This window comes from Prosopis cineraria, unplaced genomic scaffold (assembly GCF_029017545.1).
Source record: "Prosopis cineraria cultivar Desert tree isolate PC_DT_omini unplaced genomic scaffold, ASM2901754v1 PC1108, whole genome shotgun sequence".
NCBI classification, from domain to species: Eukaryota; Viridiplantae; Streptophyta; class Magnoliopsida; order Fabales; family Fabaceae; genus Prosopis; species Prosopis cineraria.
The window spans coordinates 19,778-36,121 of record NW_026556433.1 but is presented as its reverse complement, the minus strand read 5'-3'; the positions used below and the strand labels follow the sequence as shown (position 1 = coordinate 36,121).

The 16,344-nt window shown below is 28.7% G+C and overlaps 1 protein-coding gene across 1 annotated transcript; it reads right to left on the bottom strand.

Moving 5' to 3' along the window:
- Positions 1-7,294: 7,294 nt before the first annotated feature.
- LOC129299286 (ethylene-responsive transcription factor ERF039-like) lies at positions 7,295-8,192 on the bottom strand. The gene has a single exon (XM_054937756.1). The coding sequence runs from the start codon at positions 8,090-8,092 to the stop codon at positions 7,397-7,399; it is 696 nt and encodes a 231-aa protein (XP_054793731.1). The 5' UTR covers positions 8,093-8,192; the 3' UTR covers positions 7,295-7,396.
- Positions 8,193-16,344: the final 8,152 nt, after the last annotated feature.

Here is a 16,344-nt window from a genome sequence, read left to right as displayed (position 1 = left end):
TAGAGCTTAAATAAAATGCTTCAACTCGGCCAATCAATAAGGTAGGTATAAGAGGAATTTCTTTTTTTCACACAAACATGTAATGGATATAAAACATAAAGCGTGTGATAAAAGTCAATGACGATACTTTTTTTTTTTCTTTCCATTTTTACCTTTTTACAACTTTGGATGGGTAGCAAATAAAATGTAACTCGAGAGGAATTTAAAAAAATGGTACATTTAATAAATGTAAATTAAATTTTTTTCTTTTTTTTCAGACATATCAATAATTCAACTATCTTTCTTTAATTTTGAAAAGTAGTTAGAACAGAACGACTTATAAATAAGATCATATGAAATATCTTTAATAATAGGATCAAAAAATCATAATCTCCCACTCTTCCAAATAGATAGAGGAGTAAATTCTTAAAAAAGATTAATAAGTTTTACAATTTGTTCTTCATTATTCGTAAAATATAGTGAATAGGGGGGTTAAATAATACAAATACCTAACAACTTTTTTTTTTCTAAGAGCATCCACTATTTTTAAGTAAATAAGGTATGAGAAATCTAAATTTATCATAATGATATAACAATTCTTATTTCATTAAATTTGATTAATAATGTTAACGTTCACCGTTTAAAAAAAAAAGAAAACAAACATAAGACACATAAAATCTAAAAAAAAATTTCTAAAGCTTTTGATATCCTTAAATTAGATATATGATACCCATTAACTTTATAAAAGATGTTATATAATAGTTTAGCCCTAACAATTCGAGTTTCTCGGGTAGTTTTGAATATCTGAATTATTAGGTATTATATTATTTCTATTTTATTAGTCAATTTTAATTCTTAAAAAATAGATCTTCAATTTTAATTCAGAAAAAGAATTTATGTATTTGGACTAGCTTGTTCGCATTTAGACTTAGATCAAATTTCTTCAAGATATTTGAATAGACCGAATAACCTTGAAATAAATGCCATTTTCTCTTGTCCATTCATAATATTTTTAGAACTTACTCAAACTTACCCCGTAGGTTGGTTTAACTGAAATTACCCACTTAACATTTTTCAATCCTTTAAGTATTTGACATTGACAATAAAATTTTAAAAATAAAACTTAATGATACTTATGTATCATTGTTGATTTTAGGGTACAAAAAATTTTTGGAAAAAAAATTTATAGATATTTTTTATACTTTATATTTGGTTTTTTAAAAAATTAAATAATGTTAATAGACGCAGCAGTACACGTATCAAACTAATTTGTCCTCCACGTATTTAAATTACAATGACTCGCAATTATTCCTTTCGTACGTTCCAACATGCCTCCTGTATCCTGGTAAGTTGCCCATATATTTCTCGTGACTATTACGTCAAAATCCATGAATTTAAAGCTTCTTTTCTTCATCGTGTTGCTATATACGAGTGAAGGAGATTAATTAATAAAATAAAGGCTTGTCAATTATCAATATAGTAAATAGTAATATTGAAATGTAAAAGGAAAGGGACAGGTTTGCCATTTTAACAACTTCAATAAGGCAGAGCACTTACATCCATCAGGTTCTGCTCGTGGCCCCCCTTGTGTGTTCTGTCTCATATATACGATTGCAAGAGGACCACTCTCTCTCCTCCTCCGATTAATTCTCTCACCACTCTACTGATTAAGATTTTTATCTGTCATGGTCGTCATTAATTATTGCTTAATTACCGGACTTTAATTTAAGAAAAAATATAATAAAATTTCTTTAAAATTATAAATGAACTGTAGGTCTCTCAAAATGTCATAATTCTCTTGAAATCTCGAGAGACTTATTCTGTCATTGATAATTTATATAAATTATCAATTTGTCATTGTTGAAAATAAATAATTCACAAGTTTGTTTAAATATTTATAATTTTTTTCTTATAGGTACAACAATGCAACAATAAATTATAATTTCACATGTTAAATTTCTTATTGGTTGTTGCATTGTTACGGATATAAGAAGAAAAGTTGTGAATATTTAAATAAATTTGTTAATTATTTATTTTTAAATAAAAAAATCTAATAATTTATTATAAATTTATTAATGCGAGAAAAGTTCTCAGGAGCTTTAAGGGAATTATAATATTTTAAGGGATAAATTATCATTTACATATTTTAGTGAATTTTTATTATCATTTTTCTTAATTTAATGATGACATTTTGTGCTATGTCAAATTTCTTTTTACTCCCCCTCATCCTGTTTACAAAACTTTGAACATTACTGAATTTATATCATAAGAGTAAATAATAAGTAAAGTTATCGAATAATAATTAATGTTGCTACATATTTGACAAATTGTTGAAGAACTGATATTTTAAGTCTTGTTTAATTATTGATAAGTCAAGTCTTATATATAATTAAATTAATAATTAATATTAATCTTGTTTAACAAACTGATGTTCAAGTCTTGGTATGATTATTATAAGTCAATTCATATATTTACATTTATATTAATAATTAACAAGTATGGTAAATTAATAGTTAATAATTCTGTATTTTTGAACAAAATTAACAAGTAAAAGATATTTAGAGTCTTTTTATCATTAAAATTATTTTCACTTTAGTCTTTTGGAATGAATTGAGGTTTCAGATTTTTTTTGAAACCCATTAATTAAGTAAGTCAAATTCGTTGGTTCTTAGTTAAAAGTATCCAAATCATTAATCTGGACCATCCACTCACTGATGTAAGAAAAGAATAAAGGTATCTTCCTTGCTGCTTGAATGCTGCAAGACGAAGCACCGAAATGGGCCAGTCCTCCAATTATAATTGTAATTACTTTTTGTGACATTTAATTATTATTATTTTTGGTCCTTTACCGAGAATATTCATTTCACCTGAGTTTCTTTTGACTTTTTTTTTTTAAATCTTTTTACCCTATGCATTTCAATCTTATAAAATACTCTTTTGATCCTATTTATAACTCACTTTTAATATGTTTTATCAATATCAAGAGAGATTTTAAAGCTTATTAATTCTGTCTTAAAATTTAATAAGTTCTCAACTTTTTTTTCTATTAAATATACATCTTTAATAACATATTTTCTTTCTCCAACATTTAATGAAGGGTGAACTAGAAAATTTATGATAAAATTTAATAATGTAATTTATAAATAAGATAAAAAAATCTCCTTTCTCTACTTTTATAAATAAGACCAGAGGGAGTAGGGTGCCCAAATTGGGTGCTGCTGTTATTAGTTTAATTAACTATCATGATTATGCAATAATATTGAATTATTGAACTTGAGTAAGTTCTAAGCCGCTAATACAAGTATTTTAATTGAGCTTGAGGACATCTAAATGCCACGAACAAGTTGATTTAATTGTTTAGTTAAAATGCAATGTGACTTACTAACCAAGTTATGTTTAGTGCAGGTGATTAATCTCTTATAAAGTACTAAACCAAACGTTTGATTTTTTGTTGAAAGAGTTACGCATTACATTTAGTATTTAATTATGTCTAGAACAAAATTAACTCTAAAAGGATGATACATATGAATAATAAAAAAAATAAAGTAACTTTTTGTTATATAACAACAAGATGATAGATCTCTCCTAGCAAGTATTTAATGTGATTGTTTATTTAAAACTCAAAACTTGCTATCACTCATTAAGCTAACACTTCTTCTTATCTTCTAAACACGCTCATAAGTAATTAGTACTCCTTCCTTTTTTATTTATAAACAAACTATCATTTTTAATTTTTTTATATAAATAAAATCATATTTTTTAATAAACATTTATTATAAATTTTTTAAATTAACTCTCATAATTTCATTATTCATAGTTGCGAAAAACAGTTAATGAAGGCTCGATTAATATAATTAATAAAAGACATTGTAATTTAATTTTTTTTTATTTTCATACATAATTAATATAGTTAACTAATTTTTTAACCTGTGTGATATAATTTTTTTTCTCTTACAAATAAAAACTGATGAAGTAAATAATAATACAATGTGACTTTTAAAAAAAGCAATTTTAAAATTGAGAATTCATGAATTGTATGAAGTTTAGCATTAATAATATAAGAAAGAGATGGAAGATTTATATTCTCCCTAATTTTTATTATAAAATACTTTCAATCATTTTACTCATATTAAAAAATTAATTTTTTGTTGATATCATAATAAATGAGATGTACTTTCAATTTTATTTTATTTTATATTTTAAATAATAATAAAATTATATTAAATACTTTCATACTAATAAAGAAATTAAATGATAAAATTAAAACAAGTGACTTGATTGTTATAAGTTGTTATATATTTTAGATTAAAAATACTTTCAGAATTTATCTTACAAATAAAACCGAACCTGAGGAGGAGTATGTTATAAAAAATAATAAAATGAGCAAAAATATTTAGAGAAAATTTAACGAAACTCATTAATATTATTTTTTAAAATAATTTAATCTCCACTTTTCAGATATAAAGTGAATTCAGACATAAAGCGAACTAAAAAAATCATATTGGAGTGAGAGAGAGGAAAAGGGTGGTCCATCCAACTCGAGACGGAGGACCGCTTCACTGGTGCACGCTTACGCAAGATTTGCATATCCCTTTGTTCACTGTGGTCCATTTGTCTGTTTTAACCCCCTTTCCTTTTTCCTTTTTTTTTTAATTCTATAGAAATATAACTTTATTTTGAAAACATTTCCTAATTGGATCTCATTTTCTGAACGAGGGGAAAAAAAAATGTAACTTCATTTTACAAGATGAAAATAATACCTTGTGTTACATTAATCTCTTCTCGTACAAGATGAAGCCTATACAACCCATTCACCAAAAATACCCTAATCCTTTCATTAAATAACTACAACTGTAATTTTGTGGTATTAAAAAATAATACTCTTTTTATTTGAAGTTATAAAGATGCTTTTAGAGAAAATTATACTTCCTCTATTTAAAAATATAAAATATTTTTAATTAAATCTTATCCCTAATAAAGTAGTTACTTGCTTTTAAATTAATATTATCTTTTCATATTTACCTTTAAGAATGTTTTAGTCTAAAATTAATATAAAGTAATTTATTTATTAAAGGTACTTAAAAAGATAAAAATTACACATTAAAATATTAAAAATATCTTATATTTTTTTAATAGAGGGAATATATATCAATAAAATTTATTAAATAAACTTTACAACTTTATTTTTTCAAAAACAAAAATACTCCCTTCATTTCTATGTATAAAGTTTTCTCTTGAAGTTTATCTTGTCCTTACATATAAGGGGTGTCATAATAATTTTGAGTAATTGGACAATATCAAAAATGTCCTTCCTATAACACTCTATTTATGAAGAAATATTGAAGAGGGATAATATAATGAAAAATATAATATTAAAAAAATATATTAATATAATATTATTTTTATCAAAGTGTTTTATATTTTAAAACGTATAATTTTTCTCAAAAGTATTTATAATTAGAGACAAAGGGAGTGCTTAAGATTTTTTTTTTTCAAATAAATCATATTAACATAAATTCAAGATTTGAGTTGGTTATAGTAATTATTAAAAGTAAATCACTCATTCTTTTTTCAAAAAAAATACCATAAATCAAACCAAGTGATAAAGAGATACTCTCTCTGTTCTAAATTATGAGACACTTATAAAAGAATTTTATTATCCTAAAATATAAGACACTTTGAATAGATTAAGATTTCATTAAATATATCAATTTTAATATTATCCTTTCTCTCTTTATAATTAATTTATGTCCCTCTCTTTTTAATATATTAAATGATGGGTATTTTTAAAAGTTTATATTTTTATTTTGAAAAAAAGATTAAGTGTACTTAATGAGATTTGTTAGTATTTAAAATTTATCTAAAAGTATTTATAATTTAAAACGAAATGAATACTTCCTATTATCAGCCTCCAACTATCTCTTGTTGGAATTAATGATAAATAGTTAATTTATTAATTTTGTCTACAAATAATATAAAGTTACAATTTTGTTTTTATTTAAATAATTTTTTTAAATGGACATTATAGTCTATCTCATAGCTAATGAATTTAAATAAAAAATTTTAAAAAATATAATTAATAGCGCATAATATATTTCTAAAACGTGCGATCAGAGTGAATCTTCAACAAGATTGGGCGTCATATTTCACAAAGTGATTCCTTTACCCTTTTCTTTTTAAAAAATAATAATCCATAACCAAGCCTAAAAAGTAAAACCCAGTGCAATTAAAATTCTATTCATGTAAACATGTGAGTTTAAATCTTAATGTTACTAACTTATTATTTTTACAAGGATCTTAGTTGTATTTTGTAAGGATCTATATATAACTACCTTTTCAACCATAAAACTTGGATTGATCTCATTTAAACTTTTAATTTTCTAAAAATTTCTTTTTTTTATTAAATCACTTTTGATTTTTTTTTAGAATAAGAGTAAAGGCAGCCAAAAAACAAAAACAGAATCACTGTCATGTTATTCATGTCCTATCATTTATATGCCTTCATAATTTCTTTTACCCAAAAAAAAAAAAAAGACAATGGCCCCAAAAACCGACACGCAGTTCGAGTCAGGAAGGCAGAAGCAATATAAACGTAGGGATTCGGAGAAGATACGGATGGAATTTGAAATTTAGAGTTACAGTAGGTCCTAGATTATAAATGTCAAAAAATTAAGGTTTTTCCTGCAATTGTCCCGAATATATTTTTCACGTCGTGTTGTTACTTCATGCGAAACGCTACCTTTCGTCCCCCAAACTTAACATCTATGGAAATTAATAACTAATCAATGAATGTTGTCAAAGTAGTTGCTACTTGGTAGCACGTCCACTCGAATTTCCATAGCTTAATTTAAAAAGCAGTAACCAAATATTATTATCTCTATCCCATTTTATAAAGTATTTTTAGAGATAATTTGGTTATTTATGTGTCCTAAAATATGAAACATTTTAAAAAATGAAGTTTTGTTAATTATGATTATTCTAATATTATTTTACTCTCTAAATAAATTTCTTTCTCACTTTCTCTAATTAATGAAGGGTTTTTTTTAAATATTTAAAATTATAAACTGTAAACTGTACTTAATGACTTTTATTGGTTTGCATATTTTATCAAAAAAATGTTTTATAAATTGATACGGTATCACGATATAATTAATTCTAAAAAATATATGTTATTCACCAAAACTTGATCCCAAAAAAGAAAATTATTTTTTAAACAAAAAAAAACCCCCCCTCGGATTCACTCGCATAGAAGCAGATTATACTATCCTCACAAAGAAAAAGAGTGAAAAATATTTGAAGTTTGTGCAATAATTGATAGAGAAGATGGGAGAAAACAAACTAAAAAGAGAAAATAAGAATTTTACTGGTATCTCTTACTTAATTCACATGTTAAAGAGAATCCAGAATCCAAATTAAACTAATAAGAGTCCCATAGAAATGGCTCTTCGAGCCGGAAACCTGAGTCTCTGTAATCGTTCCCGGCTAGGAGCCACAGCGAAGAGTAATGAAACTCGTCAACGCCGTCATTTAAGATATCAGGGAGGTCGAAGAACGTGTCGTCGTCGTCGTCCGTCAACGGTGAATTTGACAGCGCTTGAGCGTCGGCTTGCGTCACCCGGGACTCGGCTTCGGCTTCGGCTTCCTGACGATTAACTTGATAATCGATAGCGGCTGCCTTGGCGGCGGCGGCTTGGACGTCCTTTGGGGAGTTACTGGCCGGACGAGGATAAACGGCGGCAAGCTCCGGGAAATTGAGGAAAGCGGAGTTGCTTTTGACGGAGAGAGCTGCGACGTCGTGAGCTCGAGCCGCCATCTCTGCAGTAGGGAAAGTGCCGAGCCAGATTCTGGATTTCTTCCTTGGCTCTCTGATTTCTGAAACCCATTTTCCCCATTGACGCATTCGTACACCTCTGTATGTAGGATGCTTCCCATCCACCATCTCTGTGTTGTTGTCACCGGTCGTCGTCGTCTTCTTCTTCTTGGATGACTTTGGAATCTTCTCTTCTTCTCTGTGGTGTACATGAATGGCGGGTTCTGTGGCGGCGGAGGAGGAGGAAGAAGGAGGAGAGGCTGGTTGAAGGAGAGGCTCGGGTTGGTGTTGATGAACTTCCATGGATGAGTTTGAGAGGAAGAAGGGAAATGAAGAAGGAAAGGAAGAGACTGGTGAGAAAGAATTGAATAGTAGTTTTGGTTGAGCTGTGAGCAGCTACTTATTATTCTTTTGCTTTCTTCTCTCGCTAAATTCTAAAACAATTAATGGCTTCATACTCTAAAAACCATATATAACACATGTCATTTTTCTTGCTTACTTTCTTATCAGGCAAAATAAAAATGATCAATGATCCAAAAAAAAAATATATCAATTAAGAACTAATTATTATTAAAATTTAAATTAAAAAAAACTTAAATAAACTGTTATTAATTTAGATTGAGTTATTGTTGAAATGTGAATAAATACTTATCGATAAAAGACTAACTTAAACCAACAAGTATCCATTCTGATTTTGATAATAAGTAATCCTTGATTAATATAAAATTTTTTAATAATTCTTCATTAATATTTTTCCTTTTGTTATTACCGAAATTTTATTTATTTTATATTAATTTTAATGCTTGAAATTTTTTTCGTTAATAATTGACAATTACTGTTCTGCTATATTTTGTTTTTAATTTCATTCTACTATCCTAAAAAACTTATGGAGATATTATCATTATTCGTTGACAATTGCTTATATCAAAATTCAGGATTAAAATGTGAGTCCTTAAAATAAACTAATTCAACTCCATCGAGCATTGTTCGTTAGTTCAAAATATGTCAACTAGATTGGAAATTTTGTTTATATTTTATTTTAAAATGCTTTATGTTAATTAAACAATGACAATAGTTGCTGTCAATTTTATACAAGAGAATAGTTGGCCCTTGGTTTTAGTTAAATAGAAACAAGTCTTGACTCTAGTACTCCATGAAATTATTTTTTAATAATTATTTGAGTTTTATAAAAAATTATTAAAAAGGATTGAATGACAAATTTGCTCTTAAATTATAGATTTAAGAGCATCTGACTTTCTAAACTTGTTTTTAATGTAATGTCTTTTTTTTAGTTTTTGAAAATCGTGCAATATTATTTTTATTAACAAATATTAACTTTAATTATTAGTTAATTAAAAAATGATCAAAAACACCTTAAAAATAATTTTTGGATCTTTATTTATAATTTTTGTATCAATTTTTTTATAATTTTTTTGTTCCTTCCTATAATTTACTAATTATTGAGGTCCTTTTCTAAATTTTTTGGTCAACTAATATCAAGTTAACTTTTTTAATGGTAGAGCTAGTATTACACTATTTTTAAAAATTAAAAAATATTATACAAAAAATAAATTTAAAGCCAAAAGCTCTTGCACTCATAGTTTAAGAATAAAATTGCTTTTAATCCTTTAAAAAATTTAAAAAAATTACTAAATAAATAATAAATGGTGGGAAAACATAATATATACTTTTTATTAGGATAAATTGGCTTACTAGCTAAAAAAAAAAAATCTTATACACAAAAAGTATAGATCAAATTTTAAAAAATTTGAAAGTATGATTGATTCATATTAATATACAAGTAGTTATCATGTTGAACAATAGATCTTATATAAATAAGTTTATAATACACACACAATATCTATATTTATATGTACCTATTTATAAAATTTATAAGAGCAAAGGTCCAAAGTACACAATATCATGATTTGTTGTAGTAATTTTGGCCTTAAAATTTAAAAAACGTTGCGATTTCGCCCACACCGTTAAAAAAAGGCAACCGAAGAGAGAGTGGAAGAACTGGCTTCCGAGTTAACGGCGTTGAAGCACAGGTTTTGACGACGGAAACTACGCACCTCGTTCGTCCTCGTCTTCTATTGTTCTGCTTGCCAACGTCCTGAGATTCTCAGTTCCAGAATCGTATTAATGTCAGATACAAAGAAACACACTTTAATCCCACAAACCAAAAAAACACGGTCATATCTCCGTTTGAAAACCGATTTTTTGGAAAGCCTCTGAGTTCGTTTAAATTTGAGTTGGATGTAATAGATTATAAAAATAATTGATTAAGTGATAGATATTAATTATAATTAATTACGTTATAACGTAATGTGTTTGGATATTATTTTTTTAAAATTAATTTTAATAGAATTGAAGATGTTTGAATAATTTAATCAGAATTAATTTTTAGTTATATAAATTATTATATAATTTAATGTTTAAATATCAAATATTAATTTTTTGAATATGCAAAGTTCAAATTTTATTAAGAAAAAAAAAGAAAAAGAAGAGAATTTGATTTTATCTTTATTAAATTATATGTTTTTTTTATAATTTTTGCTTGGGCCTGTCTTTATAATTTTTCTCAATATTTTGGACAAGGTTTTGCCAGAAGCTCCAATTCTCAGCTTCCAGAAATAATTGATTTTTGGCCTGCAAATCGATTCTTTACAAAAGTGAGTGTTTGGATAATTTTGTAGAGAATTGATTTTTTGGACCAAAAATTGATTATATTTGTTATCCAAACACACTGTCAGCAGTTCGCAATGCCCATAAATGTGGTTCGACGCAAAGCGCGCGCGCGCGCGCGTACACAAGGGGGGAGAGAGAGAGATGAAGAAGAATAGTTGAGTCCCAGTTAGCAACTCAATTTCGGTAAGAGTAAATCCAGTCAGCAGTGCATTTCTCACTTTCAACGTTGAGATATTTACTGTAAGAGGAAAATATGTAATATTTTAATTATTTTAAAAATAAAATTACTATAACAAATAATCTTTTTAAAATGAAAAAGGAATAAATATAACTAATTCAAAAAGAGTACAAAGTTTGAGTAAAAACTAAACAAATCTATCATCAATTACCTCTGTTTAGGAATGGTAGTTTTTAATCAAAAACATACAATACATATTATCAAACGAGTGACAATAGTGAGATAAAGAGTGTGCAAGACAGTTAACTTTTCTAAACATAAACTATAGATTAACAATCCACGCTCTACAAAAAATAAATTTAGTCTCATCCATGATTTGTTGAAAAGGATGATTGAAAACTTTTTTCAATATAACAGAGTCAAGACGGTAGCATAATCACTGAATAATTCAACTTTAGTGAATTCATGATACCAACAAAGTTCTAAGCCATATAACAAATAATTTAGAACACTAAAAATTCTTCAAAGAATTGTAAACGAGCAAAAAAAAAAACATAGTTGCCTAATAGATATATATATATATATATATATAATTTGCACTGACTTACCTTATAATTCATAAAATCTATGTTTTAGTTCTATTCAATATTAAATAACACATATACAATTCTTTATATTCTTACATGTACTTAATTAGTCGTTTGAATTAAAGAAGGAAAGTGCATTAATTAAATCAATTATTTATATATAAATCAAAACTCTCCTAAAAAAGAAGAATTACATACAAGTCTCACTCAAGATAATTAATTTCTTTTAAATTTATTGATAACTAAGTTTAAGAGAATAATAATCCAATCTTGAGTGAGACATTAAAATAATTTTACCAGAAAAAAAAACAGTGCACGGATATTCTTTTCTTTTCTTTTCTAGATACACAGATTCTCACTAACATAAACGGTTTATTAGCAGGAGCGATATTTAGTGGGGCAAAAAAAAAATTCAAAATTAATTAAATAGCGTCAAAATCACTAAATGTCGTTTCAATGGGGACATACAATTTTGACACGAAAAGGGGAAAAGAAAAAAGAAAAAAAGAAGAAAGAAGAAGTAAAAAAGTTGGATTGCGAAAATGAAAAAAGTTGGATTGATCTTCCCAAGTCGGTGCTCAGTTGTCTTATCCAAACTTTTAAACTTCCAATTAGTTTATCAGTCGGTAATGCATTATTTCTTGAAAAAAATATTGTGAGAAGGATTAGTTTAAAAATGAGATTAGTGCCAAGGATCAAATTCTATTGAAGAACCAAGCTGGATTTTTAATTGTTTTTACTTTGTATTGTTCTGACCAAAATACCCCTGTCTTCCAAAATGGAATTTGAACATGAAGGCCACCCTCTTTACTTAGTTTCTTTGCACAATTTGAATGAGAGAAGACCAAAGTGGTGGTAAGGGACGTTTTCAACAGATTATCAATGGCAGTATGAGGTGTAAACAACAAGCATAGAGAAAGACAATCTCATCTCTTCTCACAATTGTAATGTCCGCCTTGACATTATCAGAACAACATTCACACATCGTTGTGATAATTATGATTAAATAAAATCCTCTGAAGAAGTTACCACAACTCAAGAGTTTAAAAATAATTAGTTTAAGATATTGGGATCTCAAGAAAACCCTTTTCTAAAATATTGTTTGAGCTCAAACCATAGTTAAAAATCAATTAAGAATAAATATGGAAGCATGGAATACAAATCCCATCGAGTTAGGCTAAAATAAGCTACTTTCAAAAATTCTGGCCTGTCCGCGGCGGCACAAGCCGCGCCCACCACGGAAGATGGCACAAAGGGACGAGTCCCTCGAAGGCTCCATGCGCTGCAACGCAACAACCACGCGCCGCAGTATGCACCTACTGTCATGACAGCCCTTTGAACTTTTGGAGTGTGCCGTTTCACCATCCAACATCCAATTTGAGCGATTCAAATGTCCACATGAAGCCCTTTGAGCCCTCTAACTAATGGCATTAGGTTCACACTCAAACAATCATCCGTTTAAAAGATAAATACATGAACCCTAAATGATTTGTTTTCACCTCAAAACACACACAATGTTGTCCAACTCACAATACCAAATGCCATTAGTCCCAAAAATACCTTGACCACCTCAAATAGACCACACACAATATGACAATTCATTCATATCACACAATTAAGCAATCACGCTCAAGATGACCACCAAACCCCCATTTGGCACACTCAAAACACTTGAAATATATATATATATATATATATATATCACATGTAAGTATAACTTAGCCAAGCACACACATTTAAATTCACAACGTCCATCTTGGACCAAGATACACACACACTTATCACAAATTCATATAAGTGATATCCAAAATAATGTCATATTCCTAAGTTGGCAATATTCATTACAAAACTAAAAAGAGAAAGGAAAGAGCTATACTACAATGCTCTTCACTCTTCAATTGCCCCTTCCTTCCCTTTGCCCCTACCGAAACCCTCACCTGTAAAATATAACCATGGGGTAAGATAAACATCTTAGTAATAGAATAATTCACTACTAATAATTAACATGTACAACCATAAGAGAGCAAAACTATGAAACTTCTAAAATATACATTTAGCATATCATCACATACTCTTTTCATCTGTACAAATCTTTTACCATTAGTATAATCATTCTACCATCTGAGCCTTCATATCACCTCGACTGAAATCATAGGCTCTTAGACCAAGTGCACATTTACAATGATCTGAGCTCACCTTCAGTGGTAGGATCATCTAGCTAAAAGTGTCCTATCCCACTTTCGGACTACAGTTTCTCCTTATCGCACATGAATTGAGGTGTCGTTACTCCAACATCGCATCATTGATGCTAAGGTGTATTACTCTCCAACGTTATATCTCACGTGGATACTAAGAAAAAAATCTCTAACACCGTGCCTCACTAGATACTAAGGAGATACATGCCATATAGACTTTCACTACTCCTTCATACTTATGAGCTCCTACCCCTAATATGATCATGCCCACACTTAACATATATATATATATATATATATCACATAAACATTTTGAATTTCTCAACTCATTTATATAAAACTTTTATCATACTCATTAGTGGCAAAAATAGATTTTCATGCACAAAACCACATTTCGCAATATGCAAGGTTATCAAATCTCAAGTTTGAATCCACAAATCTACTCACAAATAGTTAAGCAATATAATCAATCAGTGTAAATTATTGTTACCTCAACCCTTTGTTACACAAAAAGGTTACCGTGACTCAACGTTAGCTCCACACGTTCTATACACATAATATAACTTAAGCAACGCTCAATCTACACAATCAAGTGACAATAATCAATTATCACTCTGGATAACTCTGAATTCTCTAGGTTCTAAGTGTCTAAAATACCTAAATTCCTTTTTTAACAACATCAATCATTCCCAAATGCTCTAACCATCCTATTAAATATTCGAACACACTAAATTCACTAACCAATGTCTCACATTATCTCAAAATCCTTGAATTATACTTAAGGTTCATCCAAACCCTTATAAAAAATGCTCCATCACTATAAAACTTATAAACTTAGGGTTAGAAGTTTGATTTAACTCCCCATGACCTTAAATAAATTAATGGGTTCAGTCTAAACATAAGGGAACCAAAATCAAAGCCCCCATTGCCTCACCAATCCAGATTTTCACATAAAAGAGGGAGAAGAGGAAATGTGTAGCTTATCCAACGGTGATTCAAACTTTAAATGTCTCTAAAGTAGCCTAGGGATCTTGCCCTAATAGACCACAGGCTCTCCTCCATCGCTATCTTATTATCCTTATTTCTTTCTTCTATTTTTTGAGTTTGATTCACGATTTGATAAGTGCAGATTTTGCACGTGTGTTGCGGCGTGTCAACACGCCCGCCGCGGTGCATGACACAACAAATCTCACAAAATTTTAAACTCCCTTCTATGTTATGGCCCACTTGAACATCGATCCAGTCCTCTTCTAAGGCTGTCCAAGGATTCAAAAATTAGATTAGTCTCCTATAAACCTCGCTAAATTAACAATTTATCTAAATTGATCAAATTACCTCTGAAAACACTGATAATTATTAATGAAAAACTTAAGATGTTATAACAGTGCCATAATCATACAACTTGTGATTGATGAGTCTCCAACCATGAGTTTTGAGTTACTTTAGAGTGCTAGCGGCTTGAGGGACAACAACTAGGTACACATTGTGTGTCAAAGCTTTTATTTTGTCCGAGTAAGCACGGTTTTGGTTTTCTCTTATTCTGAGCTACTCCTTCTATTCTTCATGCCTTCTAAACTTGTTAAAATTCGTGTTCTCATTTAAACTTAGTTTATCTCCATTTGTATTTGAGATTGACTGTGAACTTCTAATTGCTCGAACTAAGTGCTCTTCAAAAATTTCATGTAAATTAATTCGTGAACAGAGTTGGTTGTGCAAAAATTACTTGTTATTTGTATTGGATTTCATGTAAAATGAATACAACATTCTTGTGCCTCAACCTCGCTTTCATGTTAGCCATTATGTGACACCATGTAAAGTAATGTGTGATCATGCTAATACATAGAGAACACACACGATTACATTGTGATTGAATTCTCTTTAATGTCAAGCAATACCTGATCCTATCTTATACAATTGTCTAAGAGACTTGTACTTTGTACATTTGGCAATTGGCAATCATGGTTAAAGGGAAGGGATGCATGTCGATCAAGGCTAAGTGGATTGCATGTTTTTTTTTTTACATGAGTTGAAAAAAAAGAGGCAAGGTGAAGGGCCTAGAAAATGCCACAGATGAAGCAAGAAAGGGCTGAAAAAATCTTTTTGAAGAAAAGAGAAAGTAGTTCAACAAAATGGCTAAAGATGAAAGACATTGTAAAGCATGTTTGTCTTCATCTAATGAAGCATTAAAGTTCAAGAATTTATAAATATTGTGTTATGTATTTATGGAGAGAGAGAAGGCAAATGCATCTTTTCTTGTTAAAACATATTTCTGCCTTACAAATAGATTGAATTGAATCCAGAGTGTAAATTTTCATGGTTTGGAAGCCCTAAGTGAAACTCTCCCTTAAAAATAGGGAAATAAATCATAGTTTGCTCACATTCAAACCTAACCAGTTGATCATCTAAATGAAATATTGGTGGGATTAAAAAAATAACATAGAAATACTTTTACAAAATAAAGAACATTTTCTCTGTTTGTGAATAAAAATTATCAATAGACTTTGGCCATAATGAAAAAGGCTACCATGCTTAAACACGAGATCCTAACTTTCATATGTAAATACAACAGTTAATGTTTGGGTTTGGCGATACTTGAATACAATAACTGAATCACGAATAAAAATAAAAAAGGATAACAATTATATAATAAAAAATGATGTACTCATAAAAAATTGAAATTAATAAAATAATGTTTTTTATTTCTGTTTTTATAAAATAAAAAAGTTAAAGGCTTTTAGGTGTCAAGTCTGTGTCTCAAATAGTGAGCCGTGTTGGGTCTGGGGACGACTGCAAGGATGAAGCTGCTGGATCATTAAAACCATCATACCCCAGTAATGATGCTGATGCCACCGCCACTGCCTTTTTTAGAATTTCTAAATAATATTTTTTTTCCTGTGTTATCCT